At 35.7% G+C, this 23,645-nt stretch overlaps 1 protein-coding gene across 1 annotated transcript in view; it reads left to right on the top strand.

Moving 5' to 3' along the window:
• The window catches only part of LOC136024779 (uncharacterized), a 77,225-nt gene that overhangs the window by 43,833 nt on the left and 9,747 nt on the right, over positions 1-23,645 (top strand). Inside the window, exons 9-11 of the mRNA XM_065700235.1 lie at positions 2,997-3,072; positions 11,203-11,326; positions 20,193-20,350. Of these exons, the coding sequence (XP_065556307.1) occupies positions 2,997-3,072; positions 11,203-11,326; positions 20,193-20,350 (358 nt within the window). The remainder of the gene's footprint in view (positions 1-2,996; positions 3,073-11,202; positions 11,327-20,192; positions 20,351-23,645) is intronic.

Genomic DNA, 23,645 nt, shown 5'->3' with positions numbered 1-23,645 from the left:
CTGAGTGCGAACGTGAAATATTTCCGAATATTCAAAAGTTACTGAGCATCTTTTGTGTCATTCCCACGTCTACAGCATGTGTTGAGAGGTCATCTTCTTCGATGAAAAGGATCAAAACGTATCTTCGCAGTCGGATGAGTGAAGACCGACTGAATGGCTTGGCACTCTTGAATGTCCACAGAGATGTTCTCGTAACAGTCGTTGAAATTTTGGAAAAATTTGCTATTGGCTCTGCTCGAAGGTTACGATTTAAAGTATAGATAAAGTTAATCTGCATTTTCTGACATACGTGCTTTCTCCCTTTATTTAGTTACTAAATAAAAAAGTGCTACTTTATATCTGCTGTTTTGAAGGGTTTTGGCCTCCCCCCACGAAAAAAATTCCTGCCTACGTGCCTGCTACTAACGCAAACGCCCTTATCCCATAATTTCCTATTTGCGTGTAACCACTGCGGATTTGGCAAGATCTGGAATGAATTTCGTGAAGTAATATTACCCAGATCAACTGTGGTACGGCCAATGATATAGTGCAAACTAACTTGCCTGATGTTGTTCCAATAGAATGTTTAGTTTCCGGTTCAGGCGAGGTCAGTGAAGACAAAGTAGCCCGAAGTGGTAAATTTTCTTGTAAAAGTCCTACTTGTGCGGTAAATGCATAACGAACAAGTGCAATTACCTGCACATGTGTGTTGACTATTTTAAAGGTAAATGTAGTGGCGATGACTCATAGAAAAAAAGTAAATTAGAACCGAAATGCATAGAAAATGAAGGATGTGACGAAGGTTTTAATAACTCCATTGCGCCAATATGTGCCACAAAGGGTGAATTTATGTAAAACAACGTCTACAGTTTACAAAATAAAAGACGAAAAAAGGGGAAATGATAGGTATAGAAAAAAACAAAACCAGTGAGCGGGGATTGAGCAGAGCAGAATATCCCCTTTCTATACTTGTTCCTGTTGGGATCTGAAGAGAGTGAGCACATGCCTTGCCTGTGGAACGTTTTCAGAAGAGTCTCCGTGTAGGGGAGAGGTGCCCAAGATTTTTATGGCACCTTCGTTCGTCTTTTTTTTCTACCCTTTTTAAAAATAAACTTTTCAATTTAGGCAATTATTGCCGCCCATGTGTATATTTCCTACCTTGTAAATCGATGTGTGGTAAACATGCATGTGGCCTCAGCCTTATCTAAGTTTTTCCAGCTTCCATGTGCCTTTTCGTGCAATATTAAGTAAGATATGAAACAAGAAGCTAATATCAAGTTTTCGAAAGAACAGGCTTTTCCGTCGGGCAAATCAAGGAAAGACCCGGAATGAAGAGCCTAAAAATGGTTCCTTCCTCCGAGCCGTTACACGAAGGCTATTGTCCTGCTTATGCAGCTGACAGCTTAGGGATCTCCCTCTCCCATGAACGTAGCCACCTGAGCTCCTTTCCAACGATATTGGTCACCTCAGCCTTCACGGGTTGAAGTAGAACATCTGCTTGAGGCTTGCAGATATTTGTTGACATCTCTGATTTCTGTGATGCTCCATGCACTGCCCCTCTCCCATTGGTTTCAGTGATCACTTAAACAGTATTTGGAAACTGAGTGAATCTCACCATATAGGAAGAAAAAAAAATGCCGTACATCGTTCGTTTACTCACAATTAGGGGAAAGACAAAAATTTAGTCATCTGAGTCCTGACCTTATTAATGAGCATTTTGCTTTCATTTGCAGAGCTCGTCCCCCCCTGATTGTCATGGCTAATCTCCCTGCAGTGTCTGAAATACCTAATATCGGGATTAGTGAGTTAAAAGAAATTTTTCTTAACCTTGATCTTTGGGAAATATACCCAATTCAGGGTGCTAGACATATCCCCCTCCCTTCTGTGGAAAATTACCCTCAACGGAAAAATTTTCGAAGAAAACCTCCCCCACAGAAAAAATCCCCTGATGAAAAATTTCTCCTGATGAAAAATTTCCCCCTCATGCAAAATTGAGGCACCAAAATGAAAATTTGACAGGTAAAGATAATAAAGAAAAGAAGGAATTTTGAAATATAGCCTGCTACCAATATTCCAAAATTTAGCCATAATATATGGTGTAGAATTTCCTATAGTATTTAACTTCACGTGATTTTTGTTGGTATTTTGGTGTGTTCTAAATCTTATGTTGGTGTTTTGAGGGGTTGAATTATATATAATAGCAGGGTAAGGTAAAGGTTAAAAAAAATGTAAAACCAACCGAATTTTAAAACAACGAAATAGAAAATCTTAAAAAATAATGGCTTTTGGGTATAAACAGACCAGAAAAGGCTCTAGGGGGCAAAAATAGTCGTGACACTGAAGTATTAAATCATACTGCATTGGGTGAAAATACATAGTCTTAACCGAATTTTCATCAGATACTCTAAAGGTTGATATTAAAGAATGAAAGAAAGGAAATGGGTCTATTTCTGTGCCGTAAATTTTGTCAGGCGAAAACAACTAGGTGACATCGCTTTGTCGAGCTAGGTCCCCCGTATACTCTCCGAAAAGGCTTTCCAATTTATTACTTCACAAAATCTACAAAAGAAAGAAACTAAACTTATTTTTATATGTTTCGTTCTAGTTTTTGTACGAATATACTTACTCGATCCAGCTTTTCTGATCGCTTAGACGCTCTCTAGAATTGGGCAGGATCTACAGTACTTAGATCTTCGGCACATTAAAACTTAAAGGAGGGGGGGAATACGGCTCCTCTCATCTTCCAAATGATTTACCTCAAGGATTTTTTTTTTTAATGAAGATACACAAAAAGGTAAAAACCTAGGGGCTGGGGGTTTCTATCCTTTCTCCTTGAGTTGGTATCCGTGGGAGGGGAAAAGGCTATAAAATATAAATCTTAAACCCAAATTTGTAAAGAAACTTTCTTGTGTGTCCTTTAAAAGGATTTGGGAAGATTCTCCTTCTTCCTATCCTTTTCCTCCCTTTTCTGCGCAGGTATATGACTAATTTTGCTATTACTAGGCTTTCTTTTTCAGGCTATCGTCAAAAGAAGCCCTTACGATCCTGAGTGTGTCATAGAGCTTGTATCCCTTGAAAAGAAATTAAATGGAGGTAGGAACTGTTACTTATGCTCGATAAAGACTAGTGCATGCTCAATAAGAGCTAAGAGCTCATATGGCATGAGCTGTAGCAAAATTCTAAGAATCAATAGATGATTCAAAAGGAAAATCAGAGGCTTAATGCCAGTCGGGATTTAAAACAAGAGCTCTGAGACACGAGGTCCTTCTAAATATCAAAATTCATTAAGATCCGATCATCCACTCTTAAGTTAGAAATACCTCATTTTTTCTAATTTTTCCTCTCCCTTCAGCCCCGGATGATCGAATCGAGGAAAACGACTTCATCAGGTCAATTTGTTCAGGTCCCTGACACGCGTACCAAATTTCATCGTCCTAGCACGTCTAGAAGCATCGAACTCGCCAAAGCAATGGTCCCCCTTTCTAACTTCCCCAAAAAGAGCGGACTCAGTCCGGTTACGTCAATCACATATCTACGACATTAGCTCATTCACCAAGTTTCATCCCGATATCTCCACTCTAAGTGTTTTCCAAGATTTCCGGTTTCCCCCTCTAACTCCCCCCAGCGTCACCAGATCTGGTCGGGATTTAAAATAAGAGCTCTGAGACATGAGTTCCTTCTAAATATCTAATTTCATTAAGATGCGGTCACCCGTTCTTAAGTTCAAAATACCTCATTTTTTCTATTTTTTCTGAATTACCCCCCCCCCCCCCCCCCAACTACCCCAAAGAGAGCGGAGTCAGTCCGGTTTTGTCAATCACGTATCTAGGACTTATGCTTATTCATCCCACCAAGTTTCATCCCGATCTCTCCACTCTAAGCGTTTTTCAAGATTCCCCGTTTCTCCCTCCAACTTCCCCAATATCACCGGAAGCGGTCGGGATTTAGAATAAGAGCTCTGAGACGCGAGGTCATTGTAAATATCAAATTTCATTAAGATCCGACCACCCATTCCTTAAGTTAAAAACACCTCATTTTTTTCAATTTTTCCTCTCCCTCCAGCCCCCTCGATGGTTGAATCGGGGAAACGACTGTCATCAAGTCAATTTGTGCAGGTTCCTGATACGCCTATCAATTTTCATCGTCCTAGCACGTCTAGAAGCACCGAACTCGCCAAAGTACTGGAAATCCCCCCAACTCCCCAAAGAGAGTGGATTCGTTCCAATTATGTCAATCATGTATCTAGAGCTCGTGCTTATTCTTCCCATCAAGTTTCATCCCGATCTCTCCACTCTAAGCGTTTCCCAAGATTTTCGTTTCCCCCCTCCAACCCCCCTTGTCCCCGGATCTGATTCGAATTGAAAATGGAGCATCTGAGACATAAGATCTTTCTATATATCAAGTTTCATTAAGATCCGATCACCTATTCGTAAGATAAAGAAATATCAATTTTCATCTTTTCCAAGATTTCCACTTTCCCCCTCCAACTCCCCCCAATGTCACCGGATCTGGTCGGGATTTAAAGTAAGAATTCTGAAGCACAAGACCCTTCTAAATATCAAATTTCATTAAGATTTGACCACCCGTTCGTAAGTTACAAATACCTTATCTTTTAATTTTTCCGAAATACCCCCCTCCCCAACTTCCCCAAAGAGAGTGGATCTGGTCCGGTTATGTCAGTCACATATCTTGGACTTCCCACCAAGTTTCATCCTGATTTCCCCACTTTCAGCGTTTTCCAAGATTTTGCCCCCCCAACTCCCCCCAATGACACTGGATCCGGTTGGGATTAAAGATAAAAGATCTGAGTTCCGAGATCTTCTAAATATGAAATTTCATTAAGATCCGATCACTCCTTCATAAGTTAAAAATACCTCATTTTTTCTAATTCTTCAGAATTAACCCTCCCCTCCCCCAACTCTCCCAAAGAGAGCGGATCCGTTTTGGTTATGTCAATCATGTATCTAGGACTTGGGCTTATTTTCCCTCCAAGTTTCATCCCGATCCCTCAATTCTAGGTGTTTTCCAAGATTTTAGGTTTCCCCCCTCCAATTCCCCCAATGTCACCGGATCCGGTCGGAATTTAGAACAATAGCTCCTGAGACACGATATCCTTCTAAATATCAGATTTCATTAAGATCCGATCATCCGTTTGTAAGTTAAAAATACCTCATTTTTCGGAGATAACTTCGGACATATAATTTTTCGGAGATATATGGATGACATAATTTCAGTATGGAATTATGGGGTGGAGGAATTAAAAAGTTTTTTAGAACATCTTAGTTTTTGAGGAGGTGATTTAAAATTTACAATAGAATTAGAAGAGGATAATAAACTTCTTGTTCTGGATGTTCTTCTTTTAAAAAATGAAAATAGTCTGGATTTTAAGATTTACAGAAAACCTACTAACAATAACAGATTTTTGTCGTTTTTCTCCGGTCATGCTCACCAAGTAAAAATTGGTTTAATCACATCCTTAACTGACCGCATTTTTAAAATTTGCTCTCCAAAATTCATTGAGGACGAATTATTGTTGTTAAAAGAGATTTTAATAAGTAACCATTATCCGAGTTGGTTAATTGACCAGACTTTTTCGAAAAGAAGGAAAAACTTTCTAGAATTTTCTGACGATATTCTGGAAACAACAGAAAAGAAATATATTTTTTGTTTTCTACCATATGTTCCAGGTTTGAGTGAAAAACTTAAAATAATTTTACAAAATAATGCCTTAAAGGTAGCTTTAAGAGGAAGTAATACTTTGGCTAGTTTTTTAAATTCTGGAAAGGATCGGACTTCCGTAGAGCAACAAAGTGGGGTTTATAAAATCCCATGTACTTGTGGAAGATCTTATGATGGACGTTCTAACCAGAATTTATAAATGAGATTGCTACAACATCATAATTCTATTTCATCGTCTTTAAAGTAAAATACCAAACCTGAAGCTTTCACGTCGGCCCTCTCGGAACATATCTATAATTTTCCAAATCATTTTATTTTGTTTGAAAATGTTTCTTTGATTTCTAGGTACCAAGGTTTAAAGCAAATTTTCAGGGAAACAATCGAAATTAAAAAAAAAATTATTCAAGAATAATTCCATAAACAGAGATACAGGCGAATTTGGATTGAATTCAATTATGAATTCAATTATGAATTCAATTTATGAATTCTCAAACTGAGGTCAAATAAAGTAAATATCACCTCACCTAAGAGCTATGACCTCTGTCCACGTAATATGTCAAATAAATCGAATGAACCGGAACCGAAAAGGTCAAGGAGATTTGCTTCCGCTGTTGCGTTGAAAAAAATAAGAGCAATAAACTATATGTAATTAGTTTATTAGGTATAAATTTTGTTTATTTTTATTCATGTCTTTTAGTTTTACTGCTGATGATGAACACTGTATATGTGTTCGAAATATCCAGTTTCCTCATTTTCTAATTTTTCCCAATTAACCGTAAAACTTGGTAAATACGAAGTGCCATAAAAACGACAAATTGAAGACTATGGTCTGGCAAAATGGACATCGATTGATTACTTCACAGTGACAACTAGACTCGACTCAAGAGAAATTTAAAGCATCCCACTGTCTAGGAAATCATCCTAGCAAAGACAAAACTTTAGAGGGGACATCTTAAGGCTAAAGTGTAATCTTTTTTCAGGAAAGGATTTTTATCAGACTGTGTAATTTTTGCTTATTTTTATGAATCCAATTCTACTTTCAGTCTACTTACTATTGCACCTCTCCCACTTCATTTTGGACGGTGCTAAGTGGAAAGACGACTTTACTGTATTTTTATCAGTCCAAAAGATCTGCAGCAAAAATGCAGCTTATTGTAGTGAGAGCACCCTCCTATTACCGCTTTGCTCATCTTTGCAAACATCTCTGCGTCCGTTGAGAAATTAACTTTCGAAAATAAATATATATAAGTCGACAGTGAAGGCAGTCCTACTCTACGGTGTTAAATCTTGGCTTATCAAAACAGCTCAGGGACCTGCTCTAGAGGTTTTTGACCATATTTACCTATGTTCGATTTTACGCTTCCGGGTATCGGATTAGACTTAAAACAATGATATCTGCCAACATTTTTTCAACATTGACAAAATATTCAAGTGTCATCAAGCTCCTCTGGCTCCGCTGGCTTGGACACGTTTTGTGTCGCCCCACAAACGCCTCACTAAACAGATATTTCTCGTTGAACCTTTGTCAACATGGTGTAGAAGAAAAATAGGGTAGAAATTAGGGTAGAAAAACAGGGTTTAGAAATTAGTGGTTGCTTGTTAGGTAAAATCTAAAGATCTGCGTAAGATTTTCTACGATACTTCATTAGTAAAAGCTATGACGAGAAAAGAAATTACCATACCTTAGACCTTAGATTCTCCTGTCCGTATCACCTAGTACATCGAAAAGGAATTTCCAGTTTTATTGGATTCTGTTAAGAGTGAGGAATGTTTACGGGGAGAGGTAGCAAGCCGGTCGCCCAGCCTTGGGGCAGCTGGAATCGAAACCTGAGCCCCGTATTGCCAAGTAGAGCATCAAGTCATTATGCCTTCACATGATTTGACTTAAGCTACGTAGACGAGTTTAGTGCCCTAGACTAAAAATTACTAATAATATCTAGAAAGCGGGATAAAATGAATATTCTGAGATTTCAAGAGTGCAGGGAGTGAGAATAGATAAAGGCAGTTAGGCAATGAATATATTGTGGGTGGATTGTGTCACTTATCTCGGTAGTATTATTAGTAAGGATGGTGGATGCAATGAAGAAATGATGTTTAAATGACGATATATCACACAATGGCCTGTCCGAAAATGGTGATTCCATCTCCGTTGAAAGGCTACAATGAAAAAAAAATACAAGGTGGTTAGGTTATGTTCCACGGATGAAGGATGATGGGGCTCCAAAATTCCTGCTTTTGGGCAGGCCCAGCCCATAATTTATGCTTGGCCCTAACTATAATGAGGACTTGTTTAAATGGGATCGAAAGAGTCATCGTAGTAAAGGATTTAAAGGAAAAAGAGATTTTTGTAGAGGGTGAAAAGGGTGGAACTGTGAACAGAAATGAGCAAAGTTGGAGCGTTATTAGTTTCGTCAGCTCCAGATTCTGTTGTCTTGCCATGGGTTGTCAACTGTTTTCATAATTACTTGTTCGTTGTAGTATAGTTTTGTTTAGTATTTAGACCTTAGATTCTCCTGTTCATTCAGAGGCACTTAGCACGTAGATAAGGAATTTCCAATCTTATTGGATTCTGTTGTTGCAAGCACATTATCCCACTCATTCTATACGATTATTTTGTGTGGAAATATGACTGGTATGTGGGGCTATGAGTGTCGTTGGGACGAACTCTCCTTCTTGGAAGTTCTAAGGTCCTTAAAGTCTATTGCCATCGAAGTTGGCAAATGTTGTTTGTTATAAGAAACTGGCAGGTCATTTTTCGGATTGCGAGATTGAAGATTCGATCTACCTAATGTATGTTTAGGATTCTTCGGAGATAGTCAAAGGCTAGAACCCGATGCTTCTGTTTATCGTATGCTATGACGTGGCAATGGTTGTGTTTTTCAAGCGTATTTGTGCTTTGTTTGTAACCGGTCTTCAAGCCTGCATGAATTATTTTTAATAAAGTGGTTGTTGAAAATCCCATTATGCAGGCGGTGTGAATGTAAAAGTTGTAAATAGTAAAAGGTAGAGTAAACACTAAAAGTTGTAAAATGGTAAAAGATAAAGTAAATTGTAAAAGGTGAAGTAAATTGTAAAAGTTGTAAAATGTTAAGAGGTGAAGTAAATAGTAAAAGTTTTTAATAAGGAAAAGGTAGAGCAAGTAGTAAAAGTTGTAAATAGTAAAAGGTGAAGTAAAAGGTAAAGTAAATAGTAAAAGGTAGAATAAATAGTAAAAAGGAAAGTAAATAGTAAAGCTGTAAAATAGTAAAAGGTAAAGTAAATAGTAAAAGGTAAAGTAGATAGTAAAAGTTGTAAAATAGTAAAGGGTATAGTAAATAGTAAAAGTTGTAAATAGTAAAAGGTGAAGTAAAAGGTAAAGTAAATAGTAAAAGTTGTAAAATAGTAAAAGGTAAAGTAAATAGTAAAAGTTGTAAAATAGTAAAAGGTAAAATAAATAGTAAAAGTTGTAAAATAGTAAAGGGTAAAGTAAATAGTAAAAAGTGAAGTAAAAGGTAAAGTAAATAGTAAAAGTTGTAAAATAGCAAAAGATAAAGTAAATGGTAAAAGGTAAAGTAAATAGTAAAAGTTTTAAAATAGTAAAAGGTAAAGTAAATAGTAAAAGTTAAAGTAAATAGTAAGAGGTAAAGTAAAAGGTGTAAATAGATGATAATCGTATTTTGAGCCAACTAAATAACAATTTCTTTGAGGTTCAAGAGTTCACGGTGCGGGAATGGGTTGGAAAATTAAGGTTAATAAGACTAAGTTGCTTCAATTATTAGTCAATGAGGATCAAGAAGGGGTGCAACCAGAAATTAACCGAATGGACTGTATCGCTTTGTACCACTTACCTTGATAGTATTAATGCTAAGGGTTGATGCGGTGAAAAAAAAAAGTTGAATTGCAATGGCACAGAATGTTCACCAAATTCAGACTATTAGAAACCAAGGTAATGACAGTGAATATGAGACAAAAGTGGTTTGATAGGTTTAGGAAGATATGCTAGATGATTTGCAGGAGATTAGTCAAAACATATAATAAATATGATTATATTATAAAATTTAATATAAATATATATACATTGCAATTATATTATATACAATATTATATTATATATTGTTTTATATGTTATAAAATATAATGTAATTACAATATGAAATTATGTTATAAAAATAAAAACTAATTATAGTTTTAGGTAGTCGTTTGAAGGACGGTATGTCCAACAATAAGCTGCCCAGCAGTGGTTTGATCCTGCTTTCATAGGCTACTGTGAAAGAAAGGTCAAGATTGTTAGGCTATGTTTTGACATGAAGCATGATATGCTGCCAATATGGGTACGACCATGCATCCTTAAGTGGGGAGGGAGGACTTTATTAGAGAATATTTAAAGTTACAAAGAACCTTTATGGAGGGAGTAAAGAGTAAAATTTCGATTGTAATGGTGTTGGAGTGTAAGCAGCTGCGTTGGCCTTAAATGGCTTGGTGCTGCGATGAGTTGTTAGTAGTAGTCGTAATCACTAGTTTCATTTTAGTATAATAGTCTTTACTATTTATCGTATCTTTGTTTGGTAATTCTTCTACTCTTCTTTTCACGCTGTTCGATTCCTACTCTCTTGATGGTTCGATTCCGTGTTTTTATAAATGTCTCATCGAAACAAAGCAGGTTTCAAAAATAAATATCTTCCCATGCCTGGAACTTGAACTCCAGTTTCCTGTGAAAGGGATGTAGTAACAGAAAAGGTAGTCCAAATGAGAATGAATGTTAAAAAAAAAAAAAAAAATAAAAAAATAAGATCTTAGGAAACTAATGTAGATGTTAGCCTATTCAGGAAAGGTTGTCGAAACGAGAATGAATGAAAAAACAAAAAAAAAAAAAAAAACTAGGAAACAAATGTAACGGTTAGGCCATTCCAAAAAACAGTTATTTTGAAAGAAGTAACTCTTGTTTAGTTAGTATAGTAACAACGTTAAACATTAAAAAAAAAAAAAAAATCCTATGAAACAAATGTAGCTGGTAGCCCATTCAAAAAAAAAACAATGATTTTCAAAGAACAACTTTTCTTTATTTAATATTAAAATAACGTTAAACATTAATAAAACCTAGGAAACGAATAAAGATGGTAGGCCATTTGAAAAAACATGGATAAAAAAACTTTTATTTAATCAATATTAAAACAATATTTTCAATAATAATAAAAAAAAGAAAAAAAAGAAATAGGAAACAAATGTAGATGTTAGCCCTCTTGAAAAAAACAATGGTTTCAAAAGAAACATCTTTTTTAGTTAATATTAAAACGTTAAGTATAAAAAAAGAAAAAAAAACACTAGGAAACAAATTTAAATGTTTGGCTATTCGAAAGAAAAATAATGATTTTGAAAGAAGCAACTTTTCTTTAGTTATATTTTCATTTTTTTACTTTACGGTAATTGATAATATCTCTAAATTTGTTTACCAATGTCTTTTGATAATTTACTCGAAATTATGTTTTTTTTTTCTTTGTTTTTTCTTACTTTTTGTCTTGTATGGATGAATGGTTTCGCCTATAATAACGAATGTTTTTATTTTAGATACAATGAAAACATCGATATGTTGTTTGAAGTCGCTTTGCAATTGTTTGGACAATCCTGATTGCGGTAATAGCGTACAGCTTTGGTCTGTTTTAGCACACGTTCTTCGAACTTTAGCTATTATGTAAGTTCGTTTTTTAAAACCTTTAAGATCTTTTATTTGATTGCAAACCATTTAAAGCCGGATGAAAACCGTTCGTTCAACTTTGGTCTATTTTAGTAATTTTAGTATTTTGTTAATTTAGTTTTAGTATTTATTATTATTATTAAAATATTTATATTATTAATAATAATAATTAATAATATACTAATAATTATTAATATTATGTTAATATTTAGTATTTATTTAGTATTTATTATTTTAGTATTTTACTATTTAGTATTTTAGTAACTATTAAAGTTCTCTGAACTTTAGCTGCGTTTTGTTGAACCTTTTTCAGTTATTGTAGACGTCCTCCGGCTTCAGCTATTACGCAAGTTTGTTTTTAACCCTTACAGAAAGCTCTTGTTTGATTATAAGCCTTTTGAATTCAACTGAAAACTTCTTAAATTCAAATCGGAACATTTCTTCTAAAAACCCTTTTGTTCAGCTTCAGTATATTTTATTTGACGTTTTTTAGTGGCGTGACTCTGTAAGCTCAGCCAGAGTCAACCCAGCTCTAAATGGGTACCTGGAGGAACCTGGGGAAGGTAAACAGGAAGGGTGTGCGAAAGTACAGAGGGTTTGCCCCCCCCCCATTGCACTTCCTGGCTGAAGGGCCAAGAAACGGAGATCAGCACCGCCGGTAGGGACTGTAAAATCCAGCAACCGTATTCTTAACCTGTTCCAGGCTTCAGCTATTGTTAGTAGTTGTGGTTTATTTATTTTTTTGGAAACCTTCTCTGAACCTTAGCTATTATTTGTTAAACCTTTTTCAGTTATTGTAGACGCCCTAAAAAGTTTTGTCTTGTAAAAAAAACCTTTTAGATTCTACCGAAAAACTCTTAAATCGGAAACTTCTCCAAGCCTGAGCTATTTGTTTTATCATTTTTTTTTTTTTGCTGAATCAGTTTTATTGGAGTATACGCCTTTTAAATTTGCCTGAAAATCTTTCAGATAAAATGAAAAAAAACCTCTTCCAGCTGAAAATTCTTTTTGTTCAATTTGTTTCAGCTTCAACAGACGTTCCTCGAATTTTAGCTATTATGAAAGTTCATATTTTAACCCTTAAAAGGCTTTTGTCTTATTACAAACCTTTTAGATTCTACCGAAAACCTCTTAAATCGGAAACTTTTCTACTGAATTGCTTTTCTTCAACTTTTGATCGATTTTAGTTGACGTTCTCCAAGCCTCAGCTTTTTTTTCTATTTTTGATTACAAACCTTTATGCTTTCAAACTCGATAGAAACGAAAAAAAAAATTCAACTTGAATTTGTCTTAGTGGACGTTTTTTGAACTTCAGCTAATTATGGCAGTTCGTTTTTTAGCCCTTGAAAAAACTTTAGCCTGATTGGAAGCATTTTGAAGTTGACTGAAAACCGGCTATTTGTCGTTTGACTGTGGTCTGTTCTGGTAAACGTTCTCCAAATATCAATTAATATTTAATTTCGTTTCTTACATTTTCCTCCCTTACATAACATTTATGTGTTTATATGCCTTTTAAATTTGACTAAAAACCACCTAGACCAAAAATTTTCCTACCTGAAATACTTTTGCTCAACTTATTTCAGCTTTAGTAAACGGTCTCTGAATTACAGATACTATAAAGGTGCCTTTTAACCCTTAAAAGAAATTTGTGACAAAAAACCTTTGAAAGTTGCCTGAAAGCCTTTTGGATTCTACTGAAAACGCTTTATTCAACTGCGACCTATTTTAGTCTATGCTTTCTGTATGTATTTTAGCTAGTTCAGTGTGATTTTGTTTTTAACCCTTTTTTTCATTATATACTATTGAAACTTTACTTGAAACCTGATTACAAATCTTTATGCTTTGGCCAACTTCATTTCGACCGAAAACGAAAACACTTTTGTTCAACTTAGTTTGTTTATTAGAATTGGATTTTCAAGGATTTGGATTTTTATTCTGTGACTAACTGGCAATAGATTGTTAGTTTTACAGTGACATTAGTGAAAACTTTGCAAAAACTATGACAATAGTGAAGCAGAATCTTGATACACCATAATAAAACTGACAGTGGTGAAGCAGAAAGGTCATATAACTTGGGGAACCGCGAAGCAGGAAGAAAAATCACTTTTTTTATAATACACAAAATGTTCTGCGTGACAGAGACAGAATCGCCACGCTTTTTGTTCGGTTTTTATGGCACTTGGTATTAACCAAGTGACATATAGCAATCGCAAATTCTGTCGGTCTGTCGGTCCCGGTTTTGCTACTTTAGGCACTTCCAGGTAAGCTAGGACGATGAAATTTGGCAAGCGTATCAGGGACCAGACCAGATTAAATTAGAAATAGTTTTTTTGATTTGACCATCTGGGGGGGGGGGGAGAGTGGGGGGGGGCGTTAATTCGGAAAAATAGAAAAATTGAAGTATTTTTAACTAACGAACGGTTGATCAGATCTTAATGAAATTTGATGTTTGGAAGGATATCGTGTCTCAGAGCTGTTGTTTTAAATCCCGACCGGATCTGGTGACATTGGGGGGGGATTTGGGAGGGGGAAACCTAAAATCGTGGACAACACTTAGAGTGGAGGGATCGGATGATTGACATAACCGGAACGAATCCACTCTCTTTGGGGTAGTTGGAGGGGGGGGGGGGGTAATTCTGAAAAATTAGAAAAAATGAGGTATTTTTAACTTTCGAACGGGTGATCGGATCTCAATGAAATTTGATATTTAGAAGGATATCGTGTCTCAGAGCTCTTATTTTAAATCCCGACTGGATCTGGTGACATCTGGGGGGGGGGAGTTGGGAGGGGGAAACCTAAAATCTTGGAAAACACGTAGAGTGGAGGGATCGGGATGAAACTTGGTAGGAAAATAAGCACGAGTCCTAGATAAATGATTGACGTAATCGGAACGGATCTGCTCTCTTTGGGCTAGTTGGGTGGGGGGGTTAATTCTGAAAAATAAAAAAAGAGGTACTTTTAACTTACGAACGGGTGATTGGATCTCAATGGAATTTGATATTTAGAAGGATATCGTGTCTCAAAGCTCTTATTTTAAGTCCCGACCGGATCTGGTGACATTGGGGGGAGCTTGGGGTGGGGGAACCTAAAATCATGGAAAACGCTTAGATTGGAGGGATCGGGATGAGACTTGGTGGTAAAAATTAGCAAAAGTCTTAGATTCGTGATTTACATAATTGGAATGGATCCGTTCTATTGGGGGGGGGGGGGTAATTTTGAAAAATTAGAAAAAATGACGTATTTTGAACTTACGAAGGAGTGATCGGATCTTCACGAAACTTCATATTTAGAAGGACCTCGTAACTCAGATCTCTTATTTTAAATCTGAACCTTAAATACTCAGATCTCATCCAGCGTCATTGGGGGGGCAGTTGGGGGGGGGGGGGGCGGAAATCTTAGAAAATACTTAAAGTGGAGAGATCAGGATGAAACTGGATGGGAAGAATAAAAACCTGTCTAAGATACGTGACTGACATAACCGGACCGGATCTGCTCTCTTTGGTGGAGTTGGGGAGGGGGCGGTAATTTTGAAAATTGAGGTATTTGTAATTTACGAAAGGGTGACCAGATCTTAATGAAATTTGATATTTAGAAGGATCTCGTGCTTTAAAGCTCTAATTTTAAATTCTGACAAGATCTTTTGAATTGGGGGGAGTTGGAGGGGAAACCGGAATTCTGGGAAAACGTGAAAATTGGGGTATTTTTATCTTCCGAATAGGTGATCGGATCTCAATGAAATTTGATATTTAGAAGGAATTCATGTCTCAGAGCTCTTATTTCAAATCTCGACCAGATCTTTTGACATTGGAGGAGTTGGAGGGGGAAATCTTGGAAAACACTTGGAGTGGAGTAATCGGGATGAAGCTTGGTGTATAGAATAAGCAAATGTCCTTGATATGTGATTGACGTAACCGTAGTGGATTTGCTCTCTTTGGGGGAGTTGGGGGGGAGGGGTTCAGCGATTTGGCGAGTTTGGTGCTTCTGGACGTGCTAGGACGATGAAAATTGGTAGGCGTGTCAGGGACCTGCGCAAATTGACTTGATAAAGTCGTTTTCCTAGATTTGACCAACTGGGGGGCTAAAGGGAGAGGATAAATTAGAAAAATAAGGTGTTTATAACTTACGAGTGGGTGATCGGATCTTAATGAATTTTGATATTTAGAAGGACATCATGACTCAGAGCTCTTATTTTAAATCCTGACCAGCATTAAGCCTCTGATTTTCCTTTAAATCAATCTATTGATTCTTATAATTTTGTTAGAGCTCATACCATATGAGCTCTTCGCTCTTAGCTCTTCTTGCCTCGTCACAAGTTCCATATGAGCTCTTAGCTCTTGTTGTGTTTTCACCAATCGCTCGTTTATTCACTCATTTCTCAAGAATAAAAGCGATTTTCATTATTTTACGGCAGTTTAGAACCTGGATTTCTAAAATTTCATTTTATTTGTGTCCAAGTTATGAAGTTTTTAGTGATATATATATATATATATTATATATATATATATATATATATATATATATATATATATATATATATTTATATATATATATATATATATATATATATACATATATATATATATATATATATATATATTATGTATATATATATATATATATATGTATATATATATACATATATATATATATATATATATATATATATATATATATATATATATATATATATATATATATATATATATATATATATATATATATATATATATATATATACTAGCTGTTGGGGTGGCGCTTCGCGCCACCCCAACACCTAGTTGGTGGGGCGCTTCGCGCCCCCCCAAGCCCCCCCGCGGCGCGTAAGTCGTTACGCGCCATATTAGTTACGCGCCATTGTAGTTGTGTCCCTGTGTCCCACCTGTGAATATAGATAGATTTATATATGTGTTTCAAACTACGTAAAAATTGCGAATATACAACATTTTTGGCTTTCCCACTACTGGAAGCTTTCCGTTTCCAATTGCCAGCAATTGATCTGAAAATGTTTGACCAGAATCATCGTTTTGCAATCGGACACGCATATTTGTAGTTAATTTTAATATTTTTACGTGTGCCCATAAATTAGAATTTTTCAGGCAAGCATTCATTTCGTCTGCAGGAGTTAAACTACGTAAAAATTGCGAATATACAACATTCTTGGCTTTCCATTGTCTGTGCATATACAAAGCCGTATGCACTAATAATGACGTCATATGCAAACGCTCTTTTTACAAACAAACAAACATGCATACACACAACTCGTTTTATATAGATAGATAGATAGATGGATACAATACAAATTAACTGCGTAAAACTTGCGAATATACAACATTCTTCGCTGTCCAATTGTCGCTGCATATAAATAGGATTGTCAGGTTTACCGACCCTCGAACATGCAACGTACAATTGTCCATGGGAAAAACAATCAGTATTAAGATCTATACCACATTTTTCTAATGATTGACCTTGAGCTTTGTTAATGGTGATTGCAAATGCTAATCGAATTGGGAATTGCAATCTTTTTAATTGAAAAGGCAGATCCGTTGGAATCATGGGAATGCGAGGAATAAGAACAGCCTTACCCTCAAAATGCCCTGTCAAGATTGTCGCCTTTATTAGGCTTTCCATTGTTTTTTTTACGGCAAGTCGCGTGCCATTGCAAAGCTTTGGTGGGTCGCCTATTTTTAGTTTTAGCACGTGTGGTGGAAACCCTGAAAGATATATGGAATTTAAAAATTCAGATGGATAATTAACCGCTTCATTTGGTTCCAAAACTGTGTCGACTGACTTGCAAAGGACTGCCTGGTCTCGAATCTTGGTCAAAACAATATTGTTGATTTCGTGGACGTCTATATTTTTGGGTGCGAGAATCGCTCTTTCACTTAGCCATTTATTATTTTTATAATTTTTTAGAATATTCGGAAATACTTTTTTCAATCAATTCATTTTTGGACGTCACTAAACTACAGAAATCAGCAGGTAGTTGTATACGTCCTGAAATTGAGTCTATCGTATCATAAATGTCTTTTTGTTCCGACGTTAACTTGTAAATGTTATTTGTACATACGACAATAGATCACTCGTACTGTAACTTTGTTCACGATCCAATTCTACATGTCGAAACAGCAGCGATACGGTTAGGTGAAGGCATTCCCAAATCCTGAAGAGGTTGTTTGCCATACGTACGCACAAATCTTCTATAATAACTAAAAGCCATTTATTATTTTTATAATTTTTTAGAATATTCGGAAATACTTTTTCAATCAATTCATTTTTGGACGTCACTAACTACAGAAATCAGCAGGTAGTTGTATACGTCCTGAAATTGAGTCTATCGTATCATAAATGTCTTTTTGTTCCGACGTTAACTTGTAAATGTTATTTTGTACATACGACAATAGATCACTCGTACTGTAACTTTGTTCACGATCCAATTCTACACATGTCGAAACAGCAGCGATACGGTTAGGTGAAGGCATTCCCAATCCTGAAGAGGTTTTGTTTGCCATACGTACGCACAAATCTTCTATAATAAACTAAAGTGTCGTTATAAATTTCTGATGTAAAATCAAAAGTCATTTCTGACGTCTCTAACTGTTTTCGATGGAGTATATCTTCGGACATTTTGACTTATATTTTTTCCCATAACTCTGTAGGAGCTTATGGAGAGCAAGTGTACGAATTTGACTTGGGGTTGACGTTTCGCACGCGTCATTGATGCAGTTATCCCAGTGTTGGTCATTCTCCAATAAATTCAGAGCTTGGCATGCACTACGGTAAGTGTCATGTATAGTACCGTTTACAGTTCTCAAATACTCAAAGGATGTCGGACCGGGTACATTCACCAAAAGCAGGCGTAGAAAGAAGCATTCATGTTGATTGGGGTGAACGGTGTAGAGTCTTCCTATCGTGGTATCTTTGAAGATGGTAGGTTGGCCGTAAACCCACTGGTTATCTACTTCGATGGTGGTACCGTTGCCATTGTAGGTTTTCAGTCATTTTACAATTAGAAATTTCTCTTTCAACGGTCTTCTTACAATTAAAAATTTGTCTTTGAACGATATTCTTAAATACCTGTGTCCTGGTCGTCATTTATATTCCCTGTGTCCCGGTCGTCATTTGTGTCCCGGTATCCCTGTCTGTAATTTCTCTTTTTTCTTTTTTCAGTTTCTTTTTCTTCTTTATTTTTCAGCTTCACTATGAAATACATATCGCCGAACCTTTGTTTTTTTAACTAAAATCTGGTAGTCATTGATGACCTTTTCCAAGTCAAAATCCCAAACCCAATCATCATCGCTATCATTTTCAGTTTTAATATGTTTTGACTCTCGCTGTCCAGGTGGATCTTCATCTAACTGCGCGGTTTTGCGTTCTTTAGCCTCAAGCCTGTTTCCTTGCTGTTCTTTTGATTCCTCGGCACGCTTTCTTTTCTGACTTTCTCTATCAGCAGCAAGTTTTTTGGCATAGACTCTTTGAGCATCTTCATCAGTCATTGTAAACTTAAACATTAATAGAATTCTACGCGAACATATGTCTTATATAACTTGAATGACGTCACCTTCAAAGCAAAAATGATGGCAACTAATTTCATGACGTCAGCCGAAACATGACGTCACTGATCCACGATCCACAGATCCACAGACAACTTATTTTTATATATATAGATATATATATATATATATATATATATATATATATATATATATATATATATATATATATATATATATATATATATATATATATTATAGGTACTGTTTGTCTTACACTATTTACAATAAAAAATAGGAAAAAAAGGAAAAAAAAAAAAAAAAAAAAAAAAACAAGAACTAAAAAAACTAAACACTAAAATAAAAAATAAAAAAAGTTAAAAAAAAAACAAAAAAAAAAACATACAAAACAGCAAACAAACTTTTTTTTACAAAAAAAAACGAAAAAAAACAGAAAAAAAAACAAAAAAACAGAGAATTTTCGTCAGCATTACCTGTTGAACTGTGAAAAAAGAAGCAAATCTGATCCGTTCCCAGTTTTGTTCCGTTAAAATTTAAACTTTATCAGTCTGTTGACTCCCAAAGACAACTAAACCTTCAAAGAGAAGCTACATTTTCTTTAGCTGTTTGATCCCATATGTTTTAAGACTGACTTTTCCCCACTTTTCTGTTTTTATCGAAGTTTTTACTTAAATAATTGCTTACTTACTTGTAATTACATAATTTACTTATGTTTTTTACTGTTTTTTTTCTGTTTTCGCGTGCCAAATTACCGAGAAACTGCACTTCTACCAAAAAGCTTACAACTACCAAAAAACTACATAACCGCAGAAGGTTTTTTTTTTCTGATAATGAATTGAATTCTCGATTGTTCTGTTTTTCAAGACATATGTGCAAGTTCCTCTCTCAATCAATTCAAAGAGTTGGTTTTCATTCTCAGTTTTCATTCTGATATCCTGGTGCTTCACATTGGGATTTTGCCTAACAGTTATTTTTCCCCGGGTTGATAAAAACATTAGAAATGAGGCAGCACTAAAAAAAAAAAAAAAACAGAATTCACACAAATACTCTCCACACAAGCAATAGCACGACTCTGTCTCATTCAGTTTTAAAAGAATATCTGGGAAAAATTGCAGCAATACTGAAAAACATGGAAAAATAAAAAAGAATGCTCAGAGACTTTTTACGATTCTCCCTGGATATGGCCTTGCTAAGGGGGCAATTTTATTTTATTTTTCATAAAGAGCTATTTTGCACTAAAACTACGAAAAAAGTATTCTATTCAAAATCTAGGTTGAGGGAAATGCAGGGGAAATAGCCCGTGTACCTCCGCAGTTTAAAAACCCCAATGTTTAAAATGTTTATTATTTCAGGGCAAAGAGAGAGCAACTGCCTCTTGAGGTTTATGATATATTTTCTTGTGTAAGACTTCGATCATGGCTGAGGTTTTATTTTTCTTCCAATCGGGGAGAACCTCTGCTCCTTGGTTTGAAAGCTTTTGCCTGCTGGATGATGCTGCCGGATTCTCTTGGTAAATGCTTTCATTTTTATATTATTCTAGTGGCAAATATTTTTTGCATTAACTCAAATAGAGTTAGTCATGTCAGATTTTTTCAAGAAGAAACAACCCGCATAGATTTTACTCGGTGGGGGGGGGGGGGAGGTTAGAAAATCAACTTAATGAACCAGCTAACAACGTCCCCGTGCCTTCTAAAGACCAGAACATAATTTGCATTTCACTGAAAACAAAATGCGTTTGAATTGCTTTCTTTTTTTTACTTTAAGAAATCCAAAATTATTAAGACTTTTACGAATTAATATCAGTATATATATTAACCTTTCGATCCATATTAATCTGTTTTTTTCAGTAATTCTATTTATGTTGAGAATTTTTTTTTCGACCTTACGAGAGATAAAAACAAATGGTTCTTAATAAGGATTATGTTCAGTAAAGTTTAAATTATGCTCTGGTGTTTAGAAGGTTCGGGGGATGTCAGCCCTACTCCTCTTATTTTCTGCTCTTTTTCAGTTTGGCTCGGTTATTTTTTGTAATTTCTGTTCATTTTGGATATCATTTGTTTATTGATGGTAATCTATGATATTTTTACGCTTGAAAAATTATTTTGACTATATCTGATCGTATTCGGTTTAATATAGCTCTTTACCTTACCTTTCTTGGAAAACTTTTAATTTGTGGAATTTTTTTTTTAAATTAATATCAACTCATTCATTGTTGCTCTAGATAGCAGAATCTGACCCTCGAATAGAATAACTGTTTATTGATTAAATAAAAAAAAAAAAAACAAGTTTTTTTTAACTGAAAGTAAGGAGCGTCATTAAAGCTTAAAACGAACAGAAATTACTTCGTATATGAAAAGGGCTGCTTCCTCATCAACACCCCGCTCTTTACACTAAAGTTTGACTCTTTCTCTCAGCTCTTCTTTTTAAAACAGTAAAAAACTTTAGCGTAAAGAGCGGGGCGTTGATGAGGAAGCAGCCCTTTTCATATACGAAGTAATTTCTGTTAGTTTTAAGCTTTAATGTCGCTCCTTACTTTCAGTTAAAAAAAACTTGTTTTTTTTTATTTCTGAACGTTTTTGAATCAATGCATGTTTTGATTTTGGCTCTCCGAAGAGGAATAATTAAAACGAAATTTGCATATTTGTTTTTTTGGCTAAATGGCTTTCTCATAGTTTTGATCGAATCATTTTGAGAAAAAAAGGAGCGGGGAAGGAAGCCTAGTTGCCCTCAGATTTTTTGGTTACTTGAAAAGACAACTAGAACTTTTAATTTTTTACGAATGTTTTTATTAGCAAAAGATATACGTAACTTATAAATTAGCTTACGTAACGAACTTTTGTATTCTCATGTTTTATTACATATATTTAGGGGTTCACCCCAACGTTAGTACCTTGCTCTTTACACTAAAGCTTAAATTTTGTCCCAATTCCTTAAGAATGACCCCTGAATCACAAAAGCCGTACAATAAATAGTTGAATTTACTAAAAATACTTTAGCGTAAAGAGCGAGGTATTAGGAAGAGGTGAGCCCCTCATATGCGTAATAATTTCTGTTCGTTTTAAGTTTTAATGCTGCTCTTTACTTCCAGTTTAAGAAAACTTTTTCATATTTATTTCTTCATTGTGTTTTTTTAAATAATGCTAGAAAATCCTGCGCCCCCTTCATGGAAATTTTCTTCCCCCATGACAAATTCCTCGATGGAAAGTTCCCCCAACATATCCCCCTCTTCTCAACCCCTCCCCCAACCAAAAAATCCCCCTGGAAACTTCTGTACACTTCCCAATAACCATTACTATATGTAAGCACTGGTTAAAGTTTGTAATCGTAGCCCCTCCCACGGGGACTGTGGGGGAGTAAGTCGTCCCCAAAGACATAGTTATAAGATTTTTCGACTAAGCTGAATAAAATGGCTATCTCAGAATTTTGATCCGTTGACTTGGAAAAATAATTAGCGTGGGAGGGGGCCTTGGTGCCCTCCAATTTTTTTGGTCACTTAAAAAGGGCACTAGAACTTTTCATTTCCGTTAGAATGAGCCCTTGCAACATTCTAGGACCACTGGGTCGATACGATCACCCCTGGGAAAAACAAACAAAACAAAAAACAAATAAACACGCATCCGTGATTTGTCTTCTGGCAAAAAATACAAAATTTCACATTTTCGTAGATAGGAGCTTGAACTTCTATAATAGGGTTCTCTGATACGCTGAATCTAATGGTGTGATTTTCGTTAAGATTCTATGACTTTTAGGGGGGTGTTTCCCCTTATTTTCTAAAAGAAGGCAAATTTTCTCAGGCTCGTAACTTTTGATGGGTAAGATTAAACTTGATGAAACTTATATATTTAAAATCAGCATTAAAATGCGATTCTTTTGATGTAGCTATTGGTATAAAAATTCCATTTTTTAGAGTTTTGGTTACTATTGAGCCGGGTCGCTCCTTACTACAGTTCGTTACCACGAACTGTTTGATAGTTCCTCTGGAAAAATAACTTAATTTAGATTAACCTCAATTGGACCTCAATAATACCTCCATAACTTCATAATAACCTCAATCTCACTTACACCTTGTTTGGCGAAAGTAACTGGGGCCTTTATGCTCAAGTTTCTTCTGAAACAAATTCATGGGCGTATTGATAAATTCCAGTACGGTGGACTCCCCAAGTGTAGTACTACAATCTACCTAGTACGGATGTTTGACTGTGTCCTCCAATGGCTTGAAAAAGGTAGCTGTTTCGTCGACATTTGCGCAGTGGATTTCCGAAAGGCCTTTGAACTAATTTGCCACCTGACTGCAGGCATGAATCTCCAGGAAATGGGGGCCAAACGACGCACCCTTGGCCTTGTACTTGACTTCTTAACTGGCCGAAAACAAAAAGTCTTTGCATTCCACGAAAACGATTCGGATTCATCATGGTCAGATACTTCTTGCAGGGCCCCACAAGGCACGAAATTAGCTGGAGTAATTTTCCTGGGTGTAATTAATTCCCTGCTTAATCATCACGACGACCGTTACAAGTTTGTTGATGATCTGTCCATAGTGCTCGCTTACCTGGTCGAAAACACTATCATAACAAAGCAGTTTTCAGATCAGTTATTTTATCAGCTAAAGACCGAATGATCAAGTCATGATCTTACCATTAACGTAGCCAAGTCGAAGATAGTTCGTTTCAACCCTCTGAAGCGGAATATAGATATGCCTCTAGTCCCTTTCCCGATTGTGAACGAAATAAAAATCTTAGGAGTAACTTTCACTAGTGACTGTAGTTTCAGTGCCCATATTAATTTAACCGTCTCACAAGGCTAAT

Source organism: Artemia franciscana, chromosome 3 (assembly GCF_032884065.1).
Source record: "Artemia franciscana chromosome 3, ASM3288406v1, whole genome shotgun sequence".
Taxonomy (NCBI): domain Eukaryota; kingdom Metazoa; phylum Arthropoda; class Branchiopoda; order Anostraca; family Artemiidae; genus Artemia; species Artemia franciscana.
The sequence above is the reverse complement of the archived record's forward strand: the minus strand, read 5'-3'. Positions and strand labels throughout refer to the sequence as shown.